This window comes from Aplidium turbinatum, chromosome 2 (assembly GCF_918807975.1).
Source record: "Aplidium turbinatum chromosome 2, kaAplTurb1.1, whole genome shotgun sequence".
Taxonomy (NCBI): domain Eukaryota; kingdom Metazoa; phylum Chordata; class Ascidiacea; order Aplousobranchia; family Polyclinidae; genus Aplidium; species Aplidium turbinatum.
In genome coordinates, this window is record NC_137473.1 from 50,795,577 (window position 1) to 50,819,188 (window position 23,612).

Below are 23,612 nucleotides of genomic sequence, written 5' to 3' on the forward strand. Positions count from 1 at the left end.
TTGACCATTATACAAAGAAACAATCCAAGAATTGTTTCTACATTAGGGAAAGCAGCTTCAACTTTGTCATTCTTTATTATCTGGTAGCCTACATGTTTTCATGATTAAAACTTGCTTTATTTCCATAAGCCTTTTTAAGATACAGGTAGAAATTCAAAAGTTCATCAACAAGACAGAGATCAACATCAGTAGGAAACTCTTTAGCTAAATTCATGACACTATGTAAAATCTATTCTTTTGGTGCATGAAGATCAATTAAAAACGAGAAATTCTTAGCAACTCTTTTGTACACAGTAGCTCTTCTGCTTAAATGAGAGCGAAGAGCATCAATTGCTGGAATAAATGGTTTTATCCTAAATTTATCTCTTGCAGCAGAAGTTTCTAGCAAGTCTGCAATTGCATTGAAGGGGGAGATATATTGATAAATGTGTTACTTTTTTTAGACAAAGGGGCCCACTTTTCTTAAATTTTTTTTTGAAAATTTTTTTCAGGAAAAATTTGTTATTTTATTTATTTCATTTTTAGGAAAAGTGGGGCCCTCTGTCTGCGGGGCCCCTGTGCTTTAGCACACCCTAGCACAATGGTTAATCCAAGCCTGGTTAGTGGTTACAGCCTACGATTGGCGATTTGGCTACCTCAATTCAATACAGTTTAAGTAGACCAGGAGTAGTAAACATTTTTGTATCTAACCCAGGTTCAAGATAGCTTTTGTAACCAAGATTAACAGAGTGAAGTTTTCCGATTGTTGAAGTATTGTTCAATCCATCAATCATCATCAATCATTTTATTTTTCGTCATTAACGCGTCCGGGACGAAAAAGATACTACCGTATTTACTTGATTGTAAGCCGCGGCTTATAAAGTTTTTTTTTTCCATTATGTTTGCGGCTTAAATTCAAGGGCGGCTTAAATTCAAGGGCGGCTTACAAATCAAAGGCGGCTTACATTTTTTCTTTTTTGTTTTTGCCTTTTTCCTTGTCGACTTTGCCATAGATGTTTTGCCGTACTGCGTTGTCTGATGCCGACAATTGTGAAGTTGTGACGTGCATTTTAAGTTGTCACTTGCATTTATGACGTGCATTCGAAAGAAAAAAAGGAGTTGTCAGTTTTATTTATGGTACTTAACAGTAAACAGTTTCAGCTTTGCGTGTAAACAGTATTTGCGGCTTACATTCAAGAGCGGCTTACATTAAATTTTTAACACTATCACATGCGGCTTACAATCAAGGGCGGCTTACAATCAAGCGCGGCTTACAATCAAGTAAATACGCTACAAGAATCGATATAAACCTACCAGTAGCCTACGTTAACGAACGGGAAAAGGTGGCAAAACCTTGAAAGGTTAAAAACGTGCCTGAATGAAAAATTATGTAGTAGGCTATAGGCTATATCAGTAGTTAGCACGGCCACAAATGTTGCCACAAATTGTTGCCGGGAATTATTCCATCCATTAGGTGCCGCTGAATGGAGAGCAGTCCTTTATATGCGTTGCTCAAGCGCACACCCCTACTTCTAAGAGTCGAACCAGCGCCGCTTGATCTTAAAGCTTTTTAATCATCAATTCATAGTAGGCCTACCGAAACTTCTAGTTAGGCAATATGTGAACTGAAGATTAAGATTATCAATGGAGAGGAAGCAAGAAAGTCAATCATCGTGCGCATCTTCAAAAAGCAGTGGTGACCTCGATAACCAAGATTAGACTGGGTGTCCACTGTCCAACCGGTTTCTTGATCCTCGTGCAGACGTTCTCATCTTCCGGGCACGCAAGTTCAAAAGTTCATTAGTATTTCTGCGTTGAAAGTTGCCCACCATCTGAGCTTACTTGAGCAAATAAAATTTACTTTTAGGTTAACCTCTGGTTATGTGAAATTGCTATGTGTAGTGTTTTAGTCTAAATAAAACAAAAAGATTTATTTTCCATTAATTTATTGTTCGTTGATTTGTTGCTTAAAAACGTTCAATTATCTAGTTATTTAACTGTGACAGATTCAAATCGGTATGCTACTTTCGAGCCCTGCATGATGACGTAAAACAAACACCGCGCAGACAAATAGTAGAAAGGTTGAGACCGAGAGAATAAGCGCACACTTTTTTGAAGGTTTACGTTTGGCTCAGTGCTTAGCAGACAGTGACCGTATAGGCTAGTCTAGCGGTGTGACTTGAATTGATTTAATAGAATCCGTTGACGTGCTCTGCCAAGTGTTAACCTATGCAAACATTTCGATTCATAAATAGTCTAGTTCAGTGGTTCTTAACCTTTATTCTAGCAGCGTCGAAAAAATTAGATAAATCTGAATAGCGAGTTCAGCTCAAAATAGTTTTGTAAAGTTCTGGTCTAACTAATACAGCAAGATTTACTGAATACAATGAAATAAGATAAAATACAAAATCTGACGAACTGCATAGGTCCTACAACATTACAACAATTTCAATTTTTTTTAATTACTTTAGAGCTCGCGCCCTTCCTGAGAGATGCTTCACGCCCCCCTGGGGGGGCGCGCCCCTCCGGTTAAGAACCACTGGTCTAGTTAGATATTCAAAACTTTTCAGTTTGTATTTTCCCGCATTGACTAGCTAGAGCCTAGTTACTTGGCTAATCAAATACCGGTGCTACCACAGTGACAATAATCATGTCATTCCATGGAGGCGTCACTTTCACCCAGAGTAGCTCAATGAAGGCTCTTGAATCAGTACTGCTTATGACATGTTTAATTTAACCAAGTGTGAAGCTGGTTTATGGAATAGCTGAAAGCTTGACAGTATTTTCTTGGGCTTTATTCAGTTTGTAGTTATATTTAGGCTACATTTTATAAAATAAAACACATTTGATTGACAACAGGGCAGTCTTTAATGCTTTTTGCAGAGTCTATGTCAGGCATTTTTACAACATGGGAATGTCTTAATGCAAGTGTTATTTTCTGAATCTTTTGATTTTATTTCTTGTATAAATTGATGCAAGTGCATTATACCTGACATCTAATTTTTTTTATTATTTTATTGGTAAACATATGCTCAAAATGTTGAAGTAAGGCATTGGCTACCAAGGGAAGTTTATATTTATACTTTGTTTAATTTTTTAGGCAAAAGGCGATCAATTTCATTTGTCTTTGCTGGAATATATTTTTTTGGTATTTTTCACAATAGTTTTTATAATTTATTTACTTTATACTTTATCTTTCCACAATGTCCCTTGATGCAGAAAAAGCTGAAGTTGCAAGAATTGTCATTGGACATTCAAGCACTTTTGGAATTCACACAGGAAACATCATCAATTGGAACATGCTTAAAAGGCACAAGTTCCATCAGTCTATGACCTCTTCTGATGAGGTAATAACACAGTTGTTAAGATATAAGCTAGATATAAATTTACCGGTAACATAGATTATATTTATATCACAGTTTCAGTTCATAGTTCAGTAGGGTCCAAGTGCATATTTATAACCATCGACATGATTGCGTCCACTTTACAAATTTGTAAATATTTTGCAATTGAAAATAATTTGACAGAAAAAAAGCTGATATAACAGTTTGTTTATAAATAATGTAGGCTACTGTAGTCACAACTAGTGTAAGTTTCATCTTTTTACACTGTTTGACTTGTTTTTTTTATTTTCAAATTACGTTTGTAGAAAAACTGTTGTTAACATAAAAAATGGCATCGATAGCACAGGTAGTTAGCACATGACTTCTGAAATAAAGAAGCTTCAAGATTGAGCGACGCTGGTTCGACTCTCGGGGTGTGCACTTGAACAACGCACGTTAAGGGCTGCTCTCCATTCAGTGGCATCTAATGAATGGAATAATTCCCCAGCAACAAGACTTCAACTATCGGAAACTTTACTCTGTCAATCTCGATGACCGGGCCTGCGTCAGTGATTGAAAGCCTCTACATTACAAGTATGCGAAGCTACCAAGATTTAGCTCTGCAAGAAGCTTTCCCAGTCCGAGGATAAAGACTCATCAATCAAATCATCTTGACTTTCAAGCGGCATAAAAATAAATATGTCAAGGAAAAGAGCTTTCCTCAGGGTCCGCGTTTTGTTGCTGTCATTGCATTATTTACTGCGCATTTTTTTTACGGATTGTTATTGGGCGGATCGCACAGAATTATTCCACCAGAATGACTGTGATGTTTGGATGTATTTTGGAACTAAAACAGCAATCACAAAATGCGCTAATTGTAATTTTAATATACACAACAATACCAACAAACTATTACACACTTAAGAGTATGAAAATATCTTCTTAATAAAAAAAGATTAACCGGAACTGTTTAAGTTAACAAATATAATTTTCAGAAGTCCTTGAAAAAAATGTTTGCAAATACGCACGTCGCACATGGACTATATATATTTCTATTTTTGAAATTAATAAATCATACTTTTTTATCACACTAAATGTTTTTTAAGTGAAGTTTATGCTCAGCTCAGTTAAATAGTTTTCTGTTGTTAATAAGCTTGTTGCATGATCTTTATATTTAAAGGCTGTGGCTATTTTTCCCATACAAGTGTTGCCAGATAAGGAATTCTGCCCTAATTTGAGAAAAGTTTAAAGCTATTGAAGACAAAAAATTGTGATTTGAAAAATTTGAAAGGTCCTGGACAGAAAAAAGTCCTAACTCTTACTCTTACTCTAATCCTAACACTGGCCACACCTGCCACATAACAATGCCACGATCGCAAACATGACAAGTAGCATGGAAATATAGCCACTTGGATATTTATATGGCTCTAAAAATAGACACTTGCCATCTTATGAAGCTTGAAATGGACAACAGATTAGTTTTACTAGAAATACAAAGTTAAAATATATATAACAGAGTAGCCTATCCGATAATGAATAATTGAAAACGTTGGAAATAACAGCTGCACAATAGGTTGCAAGTTGCATGTATGAGAACACTAGTTAATTACACTAGTATATTAGTCATAAAAAATTAATATTATGAATAAAGAGGACAAGGCCTTTCATGAAGTTTTTTGTATGCAGCTTATGGATGGGCTGCGCTTTGCAATGCAAGCTTGGATTAAAAGTATGATAATTGACCCTTTAAATATTCCAGTAAGTTGTTTATGTTATTTTGGTAGGAGGGATTAACTTGTCATTTTTATTAGGTGTTACTGTTTTTGTAACAGTGTTTCACACCCTCTGGTTTTCAACCAATAAACTGTTTCAATGCGTTTAACATCAATTGAGCTTGCTGACATTAATTATTTCGTTAAAAGATTAGATGGTTTCACAGTAGTCTACATTTGCTTTTAATGTTGACACTTTGGCTGAAATTCACCAAAGTATCTGGATTTTTTACAACTTTATGCTTTCTAAAACATCATGGCATTGGCAACACATTGTTCTCCACCATCTCTTTAGCAATAATTGTAAACATTTAACAATATGCAGCCTTGTGGACATGCAGTTTAGGCTTTATGGTAATTCATTCAACTTCTGCATGAAAAAGGGCTTCTAAATTAATCAATATTAAAACAGACAAGAATCTGTCCCCAGCCTGGGAATGGTAATGCATCTAGCCTTTAGAAGGCAATGTGAAACTTTAATTCTGGCCAAGTTGTTTCAGTACCTGACATATGAAGTCAAAGATTCAGTTGCATTTATATTCATTGCATTAAAACTGATTTATATGCATTATTGTAATAATGCCTCTTTTACTTCATTATGTACTTTGTATGTAAAATGTAGATCATTGCTATCAAAGACTAGGATATACTGTTTTCTTCCAAAGTGTAGTTTAATCCTACAAAGTAATTTCAATAAGATTCCAGGAATATGTAAAAGAAATGACAGTTTTAAACTTTGCAATCCTTTTTTTAATTAGGAGCCGCAAAGTGTCATCAGCATTTCAAATAGTGAATTTGAAGCTCCAATAGATTTGGACCAGCGTGAAAAGCTCAAGCTCTCTGTGAAACTGTTCCTGAGCGAATGGAGACCTGAACTTATCCGACAAGCTATTGAAAAAAGTGAGTCAATATATTTTTTCTTCACCAAATTCGTTCTTCCATTTACAAAGATGATTTTTTTAAACTAATTTTAAAAACAGGCATTTGACATGTTGTATTTTGCAGTTATTTCTGATCTCCGAGTAAAGCGGATCGACTCCGTGATTGTGTCTTTTCCTGTGGTTCCATCTACAACCTCCACCATCATAGAAAACAACAACAACATAAGTTCTGTTCTCAGCGAATTTAATAAAATCAAGGCAAGTCGAAGTTAACCTGACTGCGTTTGCAAAATTATTTGGACAAGGCTGTTATTCTTCGCTTATATCCTTCAAGTGTCATCAGCAGCACTTTAGGTGAAATCAACGATAACCATGACGTTCAAAATACGTGTTTTTGCTGTAAACTCTTGTTACACTCGGTTGTCAATCACATTCTGCTTATTAGATTTATAATCTCTGATGTTTGGTAAAAAAGATAAAATCGGTTTCATTGCAATTTTATTTCAGCCTATATGGAAAGCCTTACAATCCATGGTCGACAGCGGACTTGTAACCAACATTGGTGTGGGAGACTTTGACCAAGATGGCTTGGAGGCGTTGTATGATTGGGCAAGAGTAAGTGAATGAAATTGGTCTTTTGTATATGAACATACCGTCTTTCAACGTAAAATTACGGTAGTTTTCTTTTTGATGTTTCTTGTTTAGAGGTTGTGGTATTTGATCTATGTTCAGAATCAGATTTACACTTTTGACTGCCATGATTTGGCTGGTGGCCGAAGTCTCATGAGCTCTGGTGATGACTAATCACATTTCATAACACGAAATTTGTGTTATACACAAAATTTGAGAACTATGTAAACATGTTCACTGGACCACACTATTGTTACCTCAGAGTCTGGCTAATACTACCGATTGTCTACCATGTTGTCGCTGTAATGAAGACACGCTTTCCTTGGGTCTATCACGCGTGCCTTTCTGACAGCGCTTACGTAAATAAAACATCATCATATTTTAAACAAAGCTGAAACAAAGTCCGTCAAGATATTTATCTGTTGTATTTTAATTTTTGCGATTCTAGATTGTTATTGTAAGCAAAAAGATCAATTCCTTCTAAAGCCTTTGTGGTGTGTATGTCTCAAAATAGCGCGAGGTTTTCATTGTAATATCTATGACACTACGCGCGGCAGGTGTGGTCTAACGGCTATTTTGTGCAGCTAAGTTTTGCGCTGTAACGATGACATTGCATTTTTGGAAAGCTACAGTAAGAGCTTTAGCTTGTTTCAATTTGAGTGTGGAATTTAAGTGATGTCTATCCTTAGCAACACTGTGTGTATACATTTTCCACATTTACAAGTTTCCATCGGAAGTAACTACCGTATGCATCCGTTGATGTATCTCATTCGGAAAAGGGGTTGTGGTCTCTTCATATTTGGATTAAATGGTAAAAATTGTTTGTAATTGCATGAAAGTGTTTTTTGCTACTGTTCATGTGTTTGTGAAAATTTTAAGCAACGGAAAAAGCGATATACCGTATCTTGTTTCCTTTCCAAAAGTAATTGGTTGAAAGCATACTTGGCCTACCTAACCTCTTTTTGAAAAGCGTTAATTTTGCCATTTTCCACTTGTGGGAATTTCATCAGTGAGGCATTGTTCTCCTCACGACGCAAATGGTAGCCCTGCTTGACGCTCAACTGCACATTCGTAAAGAAAATGAACTAAAATGTCAAGCGACCATGTCCTCATACAAAAAGGGGTTTGCGGAAGCCCGCTTTTCATACGTTTTGGTGTGTTGGAAGATATTTTGGCATTTACGGTGGCTGTTGATATTTCCATTTTGGTCATATCAGCAACGCTAAACACTGTACTACCTCGCCGCCCTGAACATGATTTCTTGTAGTGGTTTTAAATATTTGCAAAAATATGCAAATTATTTTGTTTGATCCACTCAGCTAAATCGTTTCCAATCTAGACAACTGTACATTTGTACAATACATGCCACATGCTTGTAAGAGTTTTGGGCCATTGGGTTCTTTCTGTAGTGGGGCACATTCGTTGATGCCTATAAGCCTATAAACCAAGAATGGATCCAAGGGGGGGTGCGCACCCCCCAAAAAAATTTCAAACTGCTATTATTTTAATAAACTAATGGTATTAAGATCTACTAGTATTACTTTATATTTTGATAGATCATAGCATTTTATATCGGGTGCAACCTAGTTCGTACCCTGAAAAAGATCGAGAGAAAAAATTAATAAAAGCCTAAGTCGCTGATCGCAGTTTCCGCAAATTTTTAAAATTTTCCCCCTGAAAAGATCGAGAGAAAAAATAGCACAAAGCCGAAGTCGTTGATCGCAGTTTTTACAAACAAACAAACTGAAAAGATCGAGAGAAAAAAAAAATAGAACAAAACCGAAATCGTTGATCGGAGTTTCCGTTGTTTCGCAAACATTTTAAAATTTTTAGTAATGATCCTAAGAGTTTGCCGAAGTCCTGATCGCAGTTTCAGCAAACATTTTAAAAGGGTTAGGGTTAGGAAAAGATCGAGAAGAAAAAATTAAAAATAGCCGAAGTCGCTGATCGGCAAACAAACAAACAAACTGAAAAGATCGAGAGAAAAAAATAGAACAAAGCCGAAGTCGCTAATCGCAGTTTCAGTTTTTCCGCAGTTCCGAAGTCGCTGATCGCAGTTTCCGCAAACATTTTAAAAGGGGTTAGGGTTAGGAAACAATCAAGAGAAAAAAATTAAAAAAAGCCGGTCGCTTATCGGAGTTTCCGCAAACAAACAAACTGAAAAGATCGTGAGAAAAAATAGAACCGTTTTTCCGCAGTTTTAGCAAACATTTTAAAAGGGTTAGGGTTGATCGGAGTTCCCGCAAACATTTTGTAATTTCCGGTAATGATCCTAAGAGTTTTTGTTTGTTTGCGGAAACTGCGATCAGCGACTTCGGCTTTTTTAAATTTTTTCTCTCTATCTTTTCAGGGTACGAACTGAGGGTACGAACTGTTCAGGGTACGAACTAGGTTGCATCCATATCGATCAGCATGTAACGAATTGATGCTGTGTAGATTATGGAATGTGTACCAATGGAAATAATCATGTGTTTTGTACTGCTCATGTTTTTAAACTTTAGACTATTTCCCAAAATTTCATCACGTTCTTGAACTTTGTTATACCATAAGTCTTTTTTATTCATGTTTGTTTTTAAGACTTGATTTTTCATGCACACTTTTTCCGTTTTCAGGTCTTTATAAATATTAAACAAAAACATCTGTATTAACAACATGAATGCTTATCAGTATGCCAAATACAGCAGAGACACATTTTGATAGTGCCACACTGATGGACCTCCTTGAATGAAAATAGATTTCAGCAGCACCCCTCCAAAAATTAAAGGCTGGATCCATCCCTGCTATAAACACACCCTTCCCATAAAGCTCCAGTCAACCAATGAATGTTTTTTTTTTCAGACAGCAAAATTCGTCGTTTTTACATTGATTCAACGTCTGCAGACGCATAATTTTGCTGTCTGGGCTGATGCTGGAAATTGTTCCAAGTAAACTGAAGCGAACGGTGCAATACACCTTGAAGTATGCTACCTTAAATTGCAACTTGTGATTGTGCGTGCCTCTTTTGTACGGTATCAAACGCACAGCACACCGGACTAACCCACATTGACCTGCTTTTTTGCTATCTACCCTGATTTCTTTTAAATCTGTCACATACCATAGGAGTACCATAGAAGCGTGATATTGTATGTGTGAGGCTTGATGGCATATCTTTTTGGGTACGGTACCTTGCGATATATTTTACAGTATTATTCCCCCCCCCCCTCTTATAAATCAGTTTTGTGGTGGCAATCGAACGCTGATCAGAGATCAACGTGAAATAAAATATTTATACAAAACTTATGACAAAGCAGAACACAATTAAATACATCGCAATAGGGGTTTAACATGTTGCAATTAGACAGCAATGTTGATATCGACCCGTTGCTGCCTGTCCTAGCATTCATTTTAAAGCTCGTGTACAATTGCATGACCTGAACAACAACAACCATGCAGCTGTGTAGCATTTGCTTTGGTTGGAACATGTGAAGTTGTGCAATATTCTCCAGGGACAGACACCACAACTTTGTTGTATTTTTAGTCATTACACTTATGTATTCATTTGTATTGATGAAAGTTTTTTCAATATCAAAATCGCAACAAGGGTGATTGTAAATTCCTTGAGGCATTGTGTACATGACAACAGCTATGGACTTGTGGCATTGACTCGGCAGTGCTCTCAAACACATATTGATTCAAAGCGTTCAGCAGTTTAGCGCGTATAACTTACCGTAGTTGTCGTGAAATGCTTGATTTATATCGTAAAAGGATTATAATTTTTCCAGGTAAATTTAATATTTTGTTGTAAAACGGTGTTTTGCAGTCCAAATAAAATGTGGAGCGCAGCGACGCAACAATTGATGGTTTCCCTTACTTTTGATTGTTCAATTCTTTATCGTTGATAACTACGAATTGTTCTAACTTGGAAATTTAGTCGAAACTTTAAGTAAAAACAAAATCCTAAAATTAAATTCTTTGAAAGAATCACATCACTGCATCACTGTTTCCAAGCAGCAAGGTCTTTCAGCCAATGCCCAACCAGCAAATCAGCTAACGTCTACAGACGTCGAATCAATACAAAACTGACTGATTTGCTGACTGGTTTGTTCGCCTATTTACTTGTCGTTGTCCAAAAATGATGCAAATGCCACAAAACTGGAACGGAAGCCAATGCCCGAGCCAGCAAAAATTACTGCACTTTACAGCGGAACCATCTCGAACCGCTGTCAATTTGTTAGCTGGCCCACCATCATTGCACCTGCAAAACATCCAGCAATGGTTTGGTAACGTTGCTAGAACAAAGATCTCTCTGCAACTTGAGAAAAAATTTTGTATTTTTGGATCACCTGGAGACCACCCAAATGTCGGGTTAAAAGTGTCTGTTTCTCGAATGCCGAAATAAATAATTATGTTGCATGCTGCAACGTAGTTTATGCAGATATCTTGCAGTTTAAATGTTAATCCAATTAACGTAACGAGCTTTTCCGTTTATTTAAAGATTATTATGATCACGCCGCCGCTCTCGCAGCATATGAAGATGCTTTTACCATTTTCTGCACTATCATGCTATTGCCCAAGGCACGATTTGCTCTGAGAGTGATCATAAATTATTGCTGTTCTCATCCGAGTGTTCGTTCCATGACTAAGCATTCTGAGGCGTTGCAAACAAACCAAACGTATTTGCATTGTCATGCTTGTTTACTGTTGTCCCAGCCAGCAAACCAGTCGCATGTTTTACATTGATTTAACGTTGATCTCTGAAACGACGTTAAAATGATAAACGTTTCCAGAATACGACGTATATGTGTCATATCCCGAGTAACAGATCAGCCCACCCAGACAGCAAAATTTGTCAACGTCTGCAGACGTTGCATCAATATAAAGACATTGATGCCACGTCTGCAGACATTTCATCAATGTAAAAATGACGAATTGCTGTCTGGGCGGTCTGCAAAACTTGCTTTTGAAGAGGTTGCAACATTGCAAAATGGCATTTTTTACTGACTAGTTTAGTTTTATGGAGAAAGTCACCAGTTTTAGCTTTTCAATGAACAAATGCATATTTTTCGTACCAGAGGCAAATCAGTCGCTTCTTGCATTGATTCAATATAAAAATGCGTCTAAATGATGCGAAAAATTATTGTACAAGAAATCATGAAAGTCACTGGGTCTAGGATTTCCTTCCACGATTCTTCATTAACAATTTTAAATTTACTATCCAAACATTCCAGATTCGAATTTACCTTTTGCCCGGGATAATTATCCGGTAAATTGCTATGCGGATGACCGAGTGAGCACATAATTACCAATAATAATTTGAACTTTGCATGTTGAAAAACTTATTACCCAGACATTTGGATGAGAAAACGTTGCTCGAATCATTCTGACGCTTTCATGTTGGCTAATTTGTGCAAAGTGGTGACGATTGAATGGGAATCTGTCAGTCCTTTCTAGTTCCAGACACCCCCACAGCATGTTCAATAGCGCCACATGTTTCGGTGCTTGCTTTTCACCTTATTTTTCATCATCATCAAATTTTCCACAATAAAAAGTGTGCTTCTTGCTATGGCATGCGATATACCAACAGGGTGGTAAACGGGAATATTTTGTTGTAAACATTGTAAGGTAACGTTGATGAAACGGGTCTGCTACTATTCGGTGAGTCCGATTCGGTGAGTCCGATTCGGTGAGTCCGATTCGGTGAGTTCCTAACCTCTAACCCCTAACCCTAACCTCAACCCCCTAACCCTAAAACGGCAATGATAATTAGGCTGCGGTACCCAATAATTTTAAAAAAAAATTGAAAAAATCCCCCGTTAAGGGATCGGACTCACCGAATCGGACTCACCGAAACGGGCCATTCCCGATGAAACGTGCATGAACAGTTGTAAGTATGATATATGAGTCAGTAAGATTCAGGAAGACCGAATATGATAACATTTTTTTTTTAATTTTAAGGCTTTTGTGACAACTTACATCGCAATGCAATCCCAGGTCCAGCACAACATACTGTAACGTTTTAAGTATTATCACCGGTTACCGATAAACACTACAGCCAGATATTTTCATTGTGGCAGTGTGGCACGTCGTTGGCTGACCAAAAAGTAGCCACTTGCGGCGGGATTCGAACTAAGCACTTGCAAAGCATCTCTTAGATGCTTTCACATTTTGTCGTGTAGCCAATAGATTTGTTAACGTAATTTGATTGTTCTTGTCGGCGGTGCCCTGAGCATGTTTGGCACAGCACACAGACTAAGTTCCTCTTTCTTTCGTTTTCAGATTAAACCGACGATCAATCAAATCAGTTTGGCCAATTGCTTTGCCGTTTCTCCAGACCTCATTCAATTCTCCCAGGAGAGAGGCATTGAGCTCCTAACTCACAACGATCCTCCTGGTGAGTCGTGAAAGTCTACATGGTGGATCAAAGTTTATTGATCTGTAACTGTCGGTGCACTAACTGGGTGTGCCATGTAGGAAGTACATACGATTCTCTAATACATTTTTTTAAGCATTGTTCACAAAGTTTTTTCAATTTTTTTTCCAAAGTTTATTTTTCATCTTCACGTTATGAGGTGGTTCAAACGTCACGTAACGCCAGCATCATCAGATTTCAAATTGTGCAACATCGGGCTCTGAATTATATTTTGTTATCATTTTGGTGCCGATGTCGTTGGAGCGTCGTGCAAGCGCTCACCACTCTGTGTTATAATGACTCCTGTTATCACATCTTAGAAAAGGTTTTGGTTTAAGTTGTTCGTAGCCTACTATTGCTCATTTTATTTAATCTCTTAGATGTTTTGATTTCGTAATTTGTTTCGTACAACCCTGTCGTTTGCCGCCCAAACACAGCACAGAGGCTAGAACTGGCTAGAACACATTTTGTCATTCCTTTTGAATATAAACTAGCTCATTTGAACGTATTTTTGATAATAACTTTTTGGGTGTGGTTCATGCTTACTTTGTTGTACAAAGTTGCATATTTACCGCCAGAGCCACTCGTTGAATGCAAAAGAGGAACTTTTCCGCGCATGTTAACACACGATTGGCAGTGTTGTCTAAAGTTATAATGAGGGTGTTAGATTTAACAATATGTGGACTGTGAGGGTTTGGCTTATTTAACTTTGTGCTTGAGATAAAAGCTCGTTCGTCACACCTAACTTCAAAGCTTTGTTCTGCCGCCTTTTCTATTTCCTATAAAATATATTTCTATTGACACTATTTTGTGTGATTTGTCCGAGCTGTCCGTTAAAGAAGTGAAGAGATCGTGACTGTCTTGAACAATGGTGGAAAACTATGCATAATATGTGCTTTAAAATAGTAGTTACAAATTTCACCTTTTCTTATCCCACGCATCTGCTAAGTACGGTACTTTCACGGTGCTTTAAGCATATTTACCTCAAACCATTTACGGCTTCGATGACATCATTGCAATTGTTGCACGTCATTGTGCGGTTATAACATGACTTGCATAAATTTCTTGCTTTGACAACGATGACTTTGCAGAAATCCTACCTGCTCGAAAGTTCCAATCATTTATAGCCGAAAGCACTGAAGATATTGATGCTGGAGATTGGACACCAAGTTACATAGCCAGGTAACACCAGCATCTTTATTTTTGAGGGTCTTCACTAAATTTACGCAGTTTGTGATTGTGCTGCACTTTTACCCTTTCCTGATAATAAAAAAATGGTGGACTATCAAGCTCTCTTGCGGCAACTTGTGGATTAAATTTAATAAGACGTTTTCAAACTGAAAGTTTTAGCAGATGAATACAAAACGTTAAATGTTTCTTGCATTGCAATTATTTGGTCATCTTCCGCACCTACGTACGGTGCCACGTTTTGCATAATTCTATTTTAGATTCATTTCTGTTAAAAAGATAGGGCACGTTTTTTTTAATTTAAGACTAACTCCAGTACAGTAGCCTACATTGAAATATAGTATAGGCTATTCATGCAGTGTGTTACTGGCTTTCTAATACTGCAAAAAAGAATTTTTCTAACGACTGTCATTCATTGCGTGATAACCTCTTTAAAGAAACCATCTTTCTGACACTTTTCTGACGTGATGCATCATCGGATTTCTTAATTGAATGTTCTTTCGATCATTCAATAAAAGCGTTGTAGGCATACACCTACCATATGATGATTTTCCCATATATCTTAAACTTAGCCGCTGCCATGATGACATGCGTATGTGGTTTCAAGGTCGGGTCAGAGCATTGTTTGCTGGCAACAAATTGCTGGAACCACTTTCTCCATCATTAGAAATATTTATTAAAGTTTGTGGATTTAAGTTGAATAATAATTAAAACAGCCGCCCAGTATCTTTGTTGTAACGTTTTCTCTGTCTGACGTCACAGATACTCCGTCTTAGTCCGGTATCGAGGCATTGTCCATTCAAAGGGCTACGTCATGTCTTCCGAACGTCGTAACTCTGGAGCTGAAGAAGATTACGGTTTCTTTTGAGTATTTAATCAACTTTTCGATCTACCTTATCCTCGGGTCGCAGTTGCAATGCCTTCAAGATTCAGATCAAGTCTAAAAGGTTGTATGGCCGTTGATTTTACCTCTCACAGCACTTTGTTCCAGCCGCGACATCAATCTAGTAGTTTTAAAATATTTAAATAAGTGAAACGCTTTATGTTGCATCGTTGTAGTATTATTCTCCATCCACGAATGTAGAATCAAGCAATTTTCAGTACAGTTGTCGCATTTTGGTTGTGAGAATTCGCCGTGGATAATCACTGTACGCATTTTACGGTCGTAATCTTTCTTTGTTCGATCTTCCCTCACTTTTGATTTTTCCATGTTGAAAAGTAAATTAGATTATGCGTGTTAGTGCAAAATTTACGGAATTCTGTGTTGCTGAAGCTTTTTCTTAATATTTTCATCATCTGGCTTCATATATTTTTGTTTCGATATACTTTTCTGTCATGAACCATCAAAGTCCTTGCCCGTAAGTAGAACAGTCGGCAAAGAACAAGCTGGTTTGAATTGAGTCCGGGGCTTTTCAATATTTTGATTTTGCGATCCCTTGGTGGGCACTTTACAGCGCAAATTACCCATTGTAGATCCACTAATTCGTTTGGCGATCCTATAATTACGATTTAAGCGACTCCGTTTGGGAAGCCCTGGATTGGACTATCTTCTTCATACCAAATTACCCAGAATTGAAATTAGGTATAAATCATACTGCAGTTTAACAATATACCGTCTCAATGTATTGGGTTTACTAGAACCTTTTTGGTTCCAAATAGGGTAATTGATTTTCCTGAAAACTACACAATATTTTATACGTTTTGTTTGTAACTAACATCGCATTCCCATTAGTTTGGGAAAATTTTGAAAATATCTGACTTTTTTTTTTAATTCCCAAGTTTAAGATATATATTTTGTTCATCGTTGATTGTAAAAAATCACGCCTCACGTTCCCTGTTTCAAAGACTTCTCAAGAATCTGTATGAAAACAGTGATAATAAATGTGCGGTTCGGTAGTGTTGGCGGGTTTACAGCTTACAATACTTAAAGTTGTAGCCTTGGCATCGTCTACAGCTGAAAATACAAACAGCACCTGACCGCCAAGTTCTATTTTCTATGCATGTACCTCGTGGAAATGTTGCAATTGTTATATTGTTTCAACGTCTAGCAGCTGCATAGCCGAGGTATGATACCGGTTCGACATCGCAAAGAACATTTAGCCGTGGCCCGTTACCTTAAGATAAAATAGGAAGATTGGCTTCCTTGCTTTCCGTCCACTTCATCTAACTACTAGGCACAACGCCTAGATACGATATCAAACGTCTAGCGATGTAAGATAGAAATTTTTCCTAGCCGAAACCCTAACAGCAAATCAGTCGTTGTTTGTGTAGATTCAACGTCTGCAAACGTTGAATCAATGTAAAAAGCGACTGATTTGCTTTCTGAGAAATTACCATAAACCGACTTGTGAAGTAAGTTAGTTTTGTTGATTTATTCCTCGATGTGAATAGAACAAATTATCATGTTGCTATGTCTATTCAAAAGTAAATAACATTGAAACGACGTAGAAGTAACATTGAAGATCTGTCCCAGACAGCAAATCAACCATCTAAAAAGTGATTTGCTGGCTGGGGTATTGGTATGGTGTTTTGAAATTAAAGTTATCCACGAAAGTAACCAAGGAAGCGAAAGTCAAGCTCTGTCAGTTAAATCACCTCTTTTGATCATGTGATGCAATTTATAATATGCATGTGACCGAGTACTCGTGATAACAAAACCCAAGCAGCAAAATCAGACATTTATACATTGAATCAATGTAAAAATGATGGATTTTGCTGCTTGGGAAGTAGCTCTCGTCAATTGTAATTTAATAATCCAGATTTGTCACTCTCACACTCTCAATGATTATATGGCAGCCTATCAACTACGGTATTTTGCAAAATTGAATGAGCTAAAAACACATGTTATTCGTCTATTGCAGCAACGGCATCCATTTGTACAATTTTTTGTTCCAAATACACATACTTGGTTTTACAGTGACTCTGTTGTGTTGCCAAAAGATGCACAATTACAACGTTTTCTGAAACTATAGGACTGCAAGAAATTCGTACGCAAAATTTACAAGTTTAGTAGCAATAAATACTAAGCAAGTCAGTCGGCAGCAATAAATACATCGAACTTGGTAATGCAGGCAAGGAAATCTAAATACAAACGTCCAATCTGTCACTCATCTTCGTTGCTTTTTATACATAAGAAATATCCTTTGGCCTTTACTATTTGACGCAACTTGACGACGCTGACATACCTGCAAGGAAATTTGTCAAGTTTAGAATGCGTCAAAGCGCCGCAGCAAAAGTTCGATAGCAGCATGATTTTAGTGACGTTTTCGCAATAACGTCCATTGAGGTAGTCGCAAAGCTGGTTGCCGTAGTGACCGTAACGGACAAGTGTCACAGATTTGACTAGCGGAACGCCATTAAGTAAATACTTACCGTATCGCAGTATAAATGAAACAAACATGCCGAGCACTTGGGTCAACACAAAAAGTGCCCAGTCATTGCCTGAGCACCTTTGTAAAAGAATGGGTTCAAGCCTTTTCATCTTTGCAACAAAAAAGCGTTACCGTACATTACTGTTCCAAGACCATAAAATCACCAAACCTACACCATATTAATACACATAAACCAGCGCTGTTAACCATTTAGTTTTACGCATGTACTATCTATAGAGAATAGACAAACGTGCAGTGTGGTTAACACAAAATACCTTAATCTATTTAACATTTTAAACCATAAAACTATATGTTCCTGGTCGAGCTGCGACCTCGTAACAGCAGAATGTGTAACATATGATTTTTACACACTTTGCAAGATAGGTTGTTTTCCATCGCTTGGTGGCCGTGTTTTTGGGAAGCACACACTGCAGCGTGTTTTCAGGGAAGATATCTGGAAACGCACATGCAACAGGTTAAAGAAATGTAACATGGGTCAAACTGGCGAAGTACCGTATCTTTTGCATAGATTCAACATTTACAGACATTGAAGCAAAGTAAAATAATGATATTTTCAGCAATCGACAACCCAAAACTTAAAAGTGTAGTCGCTCAATTTGTTACAATTTCTAAATATTGCACTACATTTAAGACATCACGTACGGTACTTAACATCATGCTTATTCCCGATTAAGCGTGTGTAGCCTGAAATGCAATAACTGATAAAAAAAGGGGGGGGGGCTATTGTTTGATGTTTTTGACGTTGAAACGTAAAAAGAGCATTTTTTTACTGGAAACGAGACTAACCAGTGATTTTGTGTTTCATTCACTATGCGGTATGCCAGCGGAACAAAAGATAAGGAAACATCGCAGGGCCAGAAACGCGTAGCTGACTTTAAGTCTTTCACTTTCAGCTAGCAGACCACCATATTTTGTAGCTCGCAGTGAACCTACAAGAATTACTTGATTTCACCAGAAAAATTATCGACTGCACAAAAGCGAACAATCCGATTACTCTGTTGCCGACCATCTGTACACGCTATGGCAAAATAAATTACCTGCCATTGCTGGAAAATTTGATTAATGTCTGCTGTTCTCTTACCTATTAAAACATGTTAATCGCTCAAAAAGCAAAAATGTCACCTCGTGGATCGTTATGCGTTAGTAGTTCGATGTTGTTCGAAGAGGCATAGGAAGTCAGGTCTTCGGGAGGAGTGCAGCAATGTTCCAGATTAATCTGGTTGCAAACCGGTTTTATCTGGTACAAAAGTTAATTTGTATAATTAGTTGGTGCTCATATGCGAGTCTGCAATCGTGGCACTTCACAAGCGACATGAAACGAACTAGCCTTGCTGCAGGATATGAAAATGACTTCCTTCCATTTTCGAAAAAAACCTGGTTGACTAAGTAATGTCAGCTGTGGCAAAACAGCCCAAAAATCGAAATTATGTCGCACAAAACATATTCTTTCACAAACTGCCACTGCATGCTAGTGTGCAATTGTATAGTTAAAAGTAGAAACTGCAATTACAGAAAAAGTGCAATGAACAAAAAGAGGTTCAATACATTGTACAGCATACATGCCTTTCTGACTGTGTCTTTTTTGTTTTTCAACATTCTACAAGATGTATTAAATGAGAAGTATGGGATTAACAGTTAACACCTTTCTAAAGATCAAGTCTAAAAGCAGCCGCACAGCCACAAATGTAATAGTGAAAACGGCCAGCCGATTACTTTCTTAAGTATTTATCACACACAGACAATACAAGTAGATACCTTTACATTTCATTTAAATAAAATGCATACTTTGCTGCATTCATAAAGATCTTTTAAGCTTGGTAAGTCAAAGTCACAAACTCCCAAATGAAAAACGAGTCCTCTTGTAACTAAGTCTTGCAACTTTAACCAAACTTCCTGAAAAAAAAAAAATTAAACAATTGACGATGTATTTCATTCAAAGTAGATTTGAAAGTAAGGATAATATCAACTCTTACAGCATAATCTGCAACTGAATTTGCTTCAGGAAATAAAGAATAAGGTCTAAAAAAACACCAGTTCAAATGGGTTCTGTTTTTGGTGTTACGGTATTGCAGGAAATATTTATTCCATTTTTAAAATGTTGGAGATTATGTGTCATTAAAATTTACAAACTATTGGTTGTTCGTGGGTTAATAACATGATAACAAGTTGTCACAACCGTAAACCAAACTCGCCTTAATACGTTCGAACTCCACTGTTCGAAACGTTTGCTTTGGACACGTACTAGTTGGTGGAACCGATAGATACACAGTATCAAGCTTTTCACACTTCACGTCAGTGATCACTGGAACAAAGGTGATTTTACAGAACGATTGGAAAACATCAGAATAGGTCTTCTCTTAAGTTATTTACAACTACTGTAGTGCTATATTTTTCTTGGCGGCCCATTGTAGCTTGCATTCACAGAAATATACACCAGTGTTTCGCCCATGAGGCTGACAGTATGAAACCACCTGATTCATGCCCATGAGCTCTCGTTACGTTAGCGAATCGCAATTGCTCTGTTATAGTGAGCACTCAGTCTTGTGGTGATAGCCAGGAAGAATGCTCCTTTCTAAACACTAAAGAGCTTGTTGATACAAAAAGACAGTTACCTCTGACAATAGCTTCCTCTATAATTTGTGGACTGTTTTCCTCCAAAAAAACTTTTAAAGTAATTTTTAACTCTTCCCGATTTTCATTCTCATCATCGGCAATCAATAAGCCATTGTTCGAAATGCAAAGATTGTCAGTCCCACACTAAACAAAAAAAAAAAACTAATTCAAGGTTTATCTTAGTTGCACGGTGTAAAACATCTTAACCACATGCTAAAAAAATTCCTTTTGTGCAATTGACACCAAAAACTTGAAGCATTTTCATGTGCTGGAAATTCAATTTTGCATAAAATTTAATGACAAGTTTTAGACAATCAAAAATTGTCATTTCAAGAAGGAACAAACCTGCGTTAGGTCACCTTTGGATTCACCTTCAATCCATTTCTGCACTGTGCCACAAAAAGCTCGACAGATCTACACATAGATGTTAAATATGTTAAAAAGCTCAACATATGCTCGGCATAGTTATAAGGTGTGTTTGAGATAAATGTGTTTTAGTTATATTTGGTCACTTACTTTTGCATGAAATTTCCATAATGGTTACATACACAGGTACAAAGTATTATATATGCCTGAAAATCTCACTCGGTGAAAATTCTGTGGAAAAACTATAAAATATATAGTTGACGCTCACTTGCTGGAGATGGGCCTTTCTTAAAATGAATGGAAATATGAAAGGGTGTATTTTTCATGTGTAGGCTTGAAACTATTGGCCGTTTTTTTCAAGTACGGTATCATTTAAAACCATAAACAACTTAACTCAGCAACAACACTACATTTAACATTACAAATAATAGTGTTGTTGCTGAGTTATGTCTGTTTATGGTTTAAAAAAATTACCTTTCTACCCAAATTGTATCATTTAAAAGAAAATAAAACGAATCAGAAAAGCATTAAAAGTGAAATTTGAAAAAAATAAAGTTGGGCCCTATTTGAATTCACATGTTCAATTGCATGTCTATATTTCATTAACAACAGCCTCATTCAATTTTCTGTCTATATTTCATGTCGTTTTTTTGCGCATTAGCCTAACACACGTTGCTGCATGCTGTGATGACCTTCAAGACTAATTACAGCAATGCAACTTTTTAACACTGTAGCTATAGTGTACGCCAGGGGTGTACAACATGCGGCTCGCGGGCCAAATGTGGCCCACGAAGAAAAATTGTGCGACCCGCGAAGATGTACCAATTTTGAATTGTGTGCGGCCCGCGAAACGTGTTTATAATTTAGTTTAGTCTGGTACATGTGAACAATTCATTGTGGAGTGGATTATTGTAATTTCGCACCTTCTGTTAACCATTTTAGAAATTTCCCACCGGCCACCGCTAATCCGTTGTATTTAATTATTTGGAACGTCAGAAGATCAGAGGCGGAGCCCTGCTATTGTCTCTGGCTTTGTCGCCTTTTTATTTGATCTCTTGCTTTAGACCTTTTGTAGAGCCGGCTTGCGTCAAATTTAGCAGTTGCCTAATGTAGGCCTAGCCTATAGGCCTACAAGCAGTTGGATCAGAACAACTTCAGCCTAGCGGCCCATTCCTTGCCAAATTTGTTGAACCAGTCAAAATAGAAAATTTGTTAAAATTAGAAGCAAAAAAGTAGAGGCATTGGAAGAAAAAAACATTGAAAAAGTGGCAATTGAAAAGGGCAAAACAAAACAATTGAATAAACTCAATGCAAGACTGCAGCAAAAAAACAGTATGCGAATGAGATGTATGGTCACATAAAAGGCTTTATGAACAAATTACGACTTTGGAAAGCCACATACAGACAGGAAATCTTTTCCACTTTCCAACTTTGAGAGACCATGGAATGCATCCTGAGAAGAAAACTGAATTTGCAGACCAACTTGAAAAATTGTTGTAGGCCTATGAATTTTTGGCTCGTTTCAAGGACTTTAAATCTCATGAACATTTGTTTGGTATATTCTCTTCGGCATTCAACACAGACATTGACAAAGCACCAGGTGATATCCAACTTGAACTGATTGATCTTCAAGAGAAAACGGATTTGAAAGCAAAGTATTTAGAAATGAATCTTGGCGATTTTTACCGAAAACATCAACCAAGATGACTTTCCACATTTGAAACAGTTCATGGCTTCAAAAATGGCTCTTTTTAGCTCAACGTATTTGTGCAAACAATTTTTTTTAAAATGGGCGTCATAAAATCTCCCTATCGATCGGTTCTGACAGACGAACCATATTTTGTCAGCTGACAACACTTGGAAAATGGACTTCGAATAATTCGCTTTATTGCTAGCACTTCCATTGAAGTAAATTTGGAAAAATCCGTGGGGAAAAGAAGCCAGCTGCAAACTTCTCACTGAACTCATTTAAAGACTGTGTGACAATAGATTTAAATAGCAGTTTTCTTCAGAAATTTATACGTCTCAACTTATTATTTCTGCAAGGAGATCCCCTAATAATACCATATGAATAACAAAAAACTACTTTTTTGTGCCTGCAACTACTAGAAATCATATGTCAAATAAACATGCGGCCCGCGGTTTCACCCAGTTGTTTATATCTGGCCCTCCTGTAAAAAAGGTTGCACACCCCTGGTGTACGCAATAGTGACATGATCAAACATACATCATCTGAAGTGTGAAGAAGCTCATACAAGACATTTCCAGAATGGATGGTGATGCATTTAGCTTTATCAATCAACCTTTTGCTTTGCAAATTCTTTTCAGCTGATGTGTTCATTTCTTCAAGCTACTGGAAGTTTGTGATTTACAATACTGAATGCTTCGAGGAGAGAAGTACTAAATAAACCCCTAATGAATTTTAGCAACAGTTAAACAACAAGCTAGAAGATTACAGAAACAAGATTTTGTAGAGTTAATATTGATCTTATCTCTAGCATTGTTATCCTTGTCTTTGTTCTGCACTCTTATGACAAAATAGCAACTTCTCTGCAAGTTCTAGTATATTACAAAGCTTGTTAGGGTTTAAAAATAGAACAAAAGTCTTGTATGCAAATGTTCACCAGAATTGCCAGACCAGAGGTTTGTTTGCGGTACGGTACCGTAGCTCTAAATACCCATTGTTAGGCATAGTTAAAACTGCCAGTTCCAATTGGATTAGTTTTTCGGATTACAGTAGGCTAAGAATTTTAATTGGTGGTTAATAATATGGTCTGACAACCCATTAAAATGTCTGCAATGAAAAATCCTTGAAAATACTGACAATGCTTGACAATTGTTAAAAGTTGCCAGATCCGCAAGTTTTACCTGCAAAACTTGGGCTACTTTTGCTTAGGGCTCGACCGATATAACGGTCAGCCGATATCAGGTGTAGCCGATATATTGTGTCGGCTATTTTTTGCCGATAAACATCGACCAGCAAAAGCAAACTCAAAACCAGCCATACATGCCTTTAAAAGAAACACAAGTTGCTCAAACGTGCTTGCATAGCACGAACAATTGTTGCGAGAATGTGATTT

At 37.0% G+C, this 23,612-nt stretch overlaps 2 protein-coding genes across 2 annotated transcripts; one reads left to right on the top strand and one right to left on the bottom strand.

Moving 5' to 3' along the window:
• The first annotated feature begins 3,091 nt into the window (after window positions 1–3,091).
• On the top strand, window positions 3,092–17,081 carry LOC145765240 (glutamate--cysteine ligase regulatory subunit-like). Its single transcript, XM_082577026.1, has 8 exons — window positions 3,092–3,326; window positions 4,989–5,060; window positions 5,833–5,974; window positions 6,080–6,213; window positions 6,463–6,570; window positions 12,841–12,955; window positions 14,065–14,155; window positions 14,924–17,081. Exons 1-8 carry the CDS (start codon window positions 3,183–3,185, stop codon window positions 15,027–15,029), a joined length of 912 nt encoding a protein of 303 aa, XP_082433152.1. The 5' UTR covers window positions 3,092–3,182; the 3' UTR covers window positions 15,030–17,081.
• A 1-nt stretch (window position 17,082) lies between these two features.
• LOC145765241 (glutamate--cysteine ligase regulatory subunit-like) lies at window positions 17,083–22,971 on the bottom strand. The gene is made up of 8 exons (XM_082577028.1): window positions 22,760–22,971; window positions 20,512–20,580; window positions 20,166–20,310; window positions 19,746–19,855; window positions 19,339–19,446; window positions 18,676–18,790; window positions 17,905–17,986; window positions 17,083–17,346 (listed from the first exon to the last, which is right to left on the bottom strand). The coding sequence occupies exons 1-8, from the start codon at window positions 22,871–22,873 to the stop codon at window positions 17,265–17,267; spliced, it is 825 nt and encodes a 274-aa protein (XP_082433154.1). The 5' UTR covers window positions 22,874–22,971; the 3' UTR covers window positions 17,083–17,264.
• Between the last annotated feature and the right edge of the window lie 641 nt (window positions 22,972–23,612).

Bases quoted from the DNA above. Each gene is read 5' to 3' on its own strand.
- LOC145765240 (XM_082577026.1), top strand. From the start codon at position 3,183: ATGTCCCTTGATGCAGAAAAAGCTGAAGTTGCAAGAATTGTCATTGGA. The intron at 5,061-5,832 runs GTAAGTTGTTTA...TTTTTTAATTAG, and splicing joins TTGACCCTTTAAATATTCCA to GAGCCGCAAAGTGTCATCAG. The intron at 5,975-6,079 runs GTGAGTCAATAT...TGTATTTTGCAG, and splicing joins CCGACAAGCTATTGAAAAAA to TTATTTCTGATCTCCGAGTA.
- LOC145765241 (XM_082577028.1), bottom strand. From the start codon at position 22,873: ATGAACACATCAGCTGAAAAGAATTTGCAAAGCAAAAGGTTGATTGAT. The intron at 20,581-22,759 runs GTATGTTTGATC...ATCTATGTGTAG, and splicing joins TTCTTCACACTTCAGATGAT to ATCTGTCGAGCTTTTTGTGG. The intron at 17,347-17,904 runs GTGTGTAAAAAT...ATTTCCTTGCAG, and splicing joins AAAACAACCTATCTTGCAAA to GTATGTCAGCGTCGTCAAGT.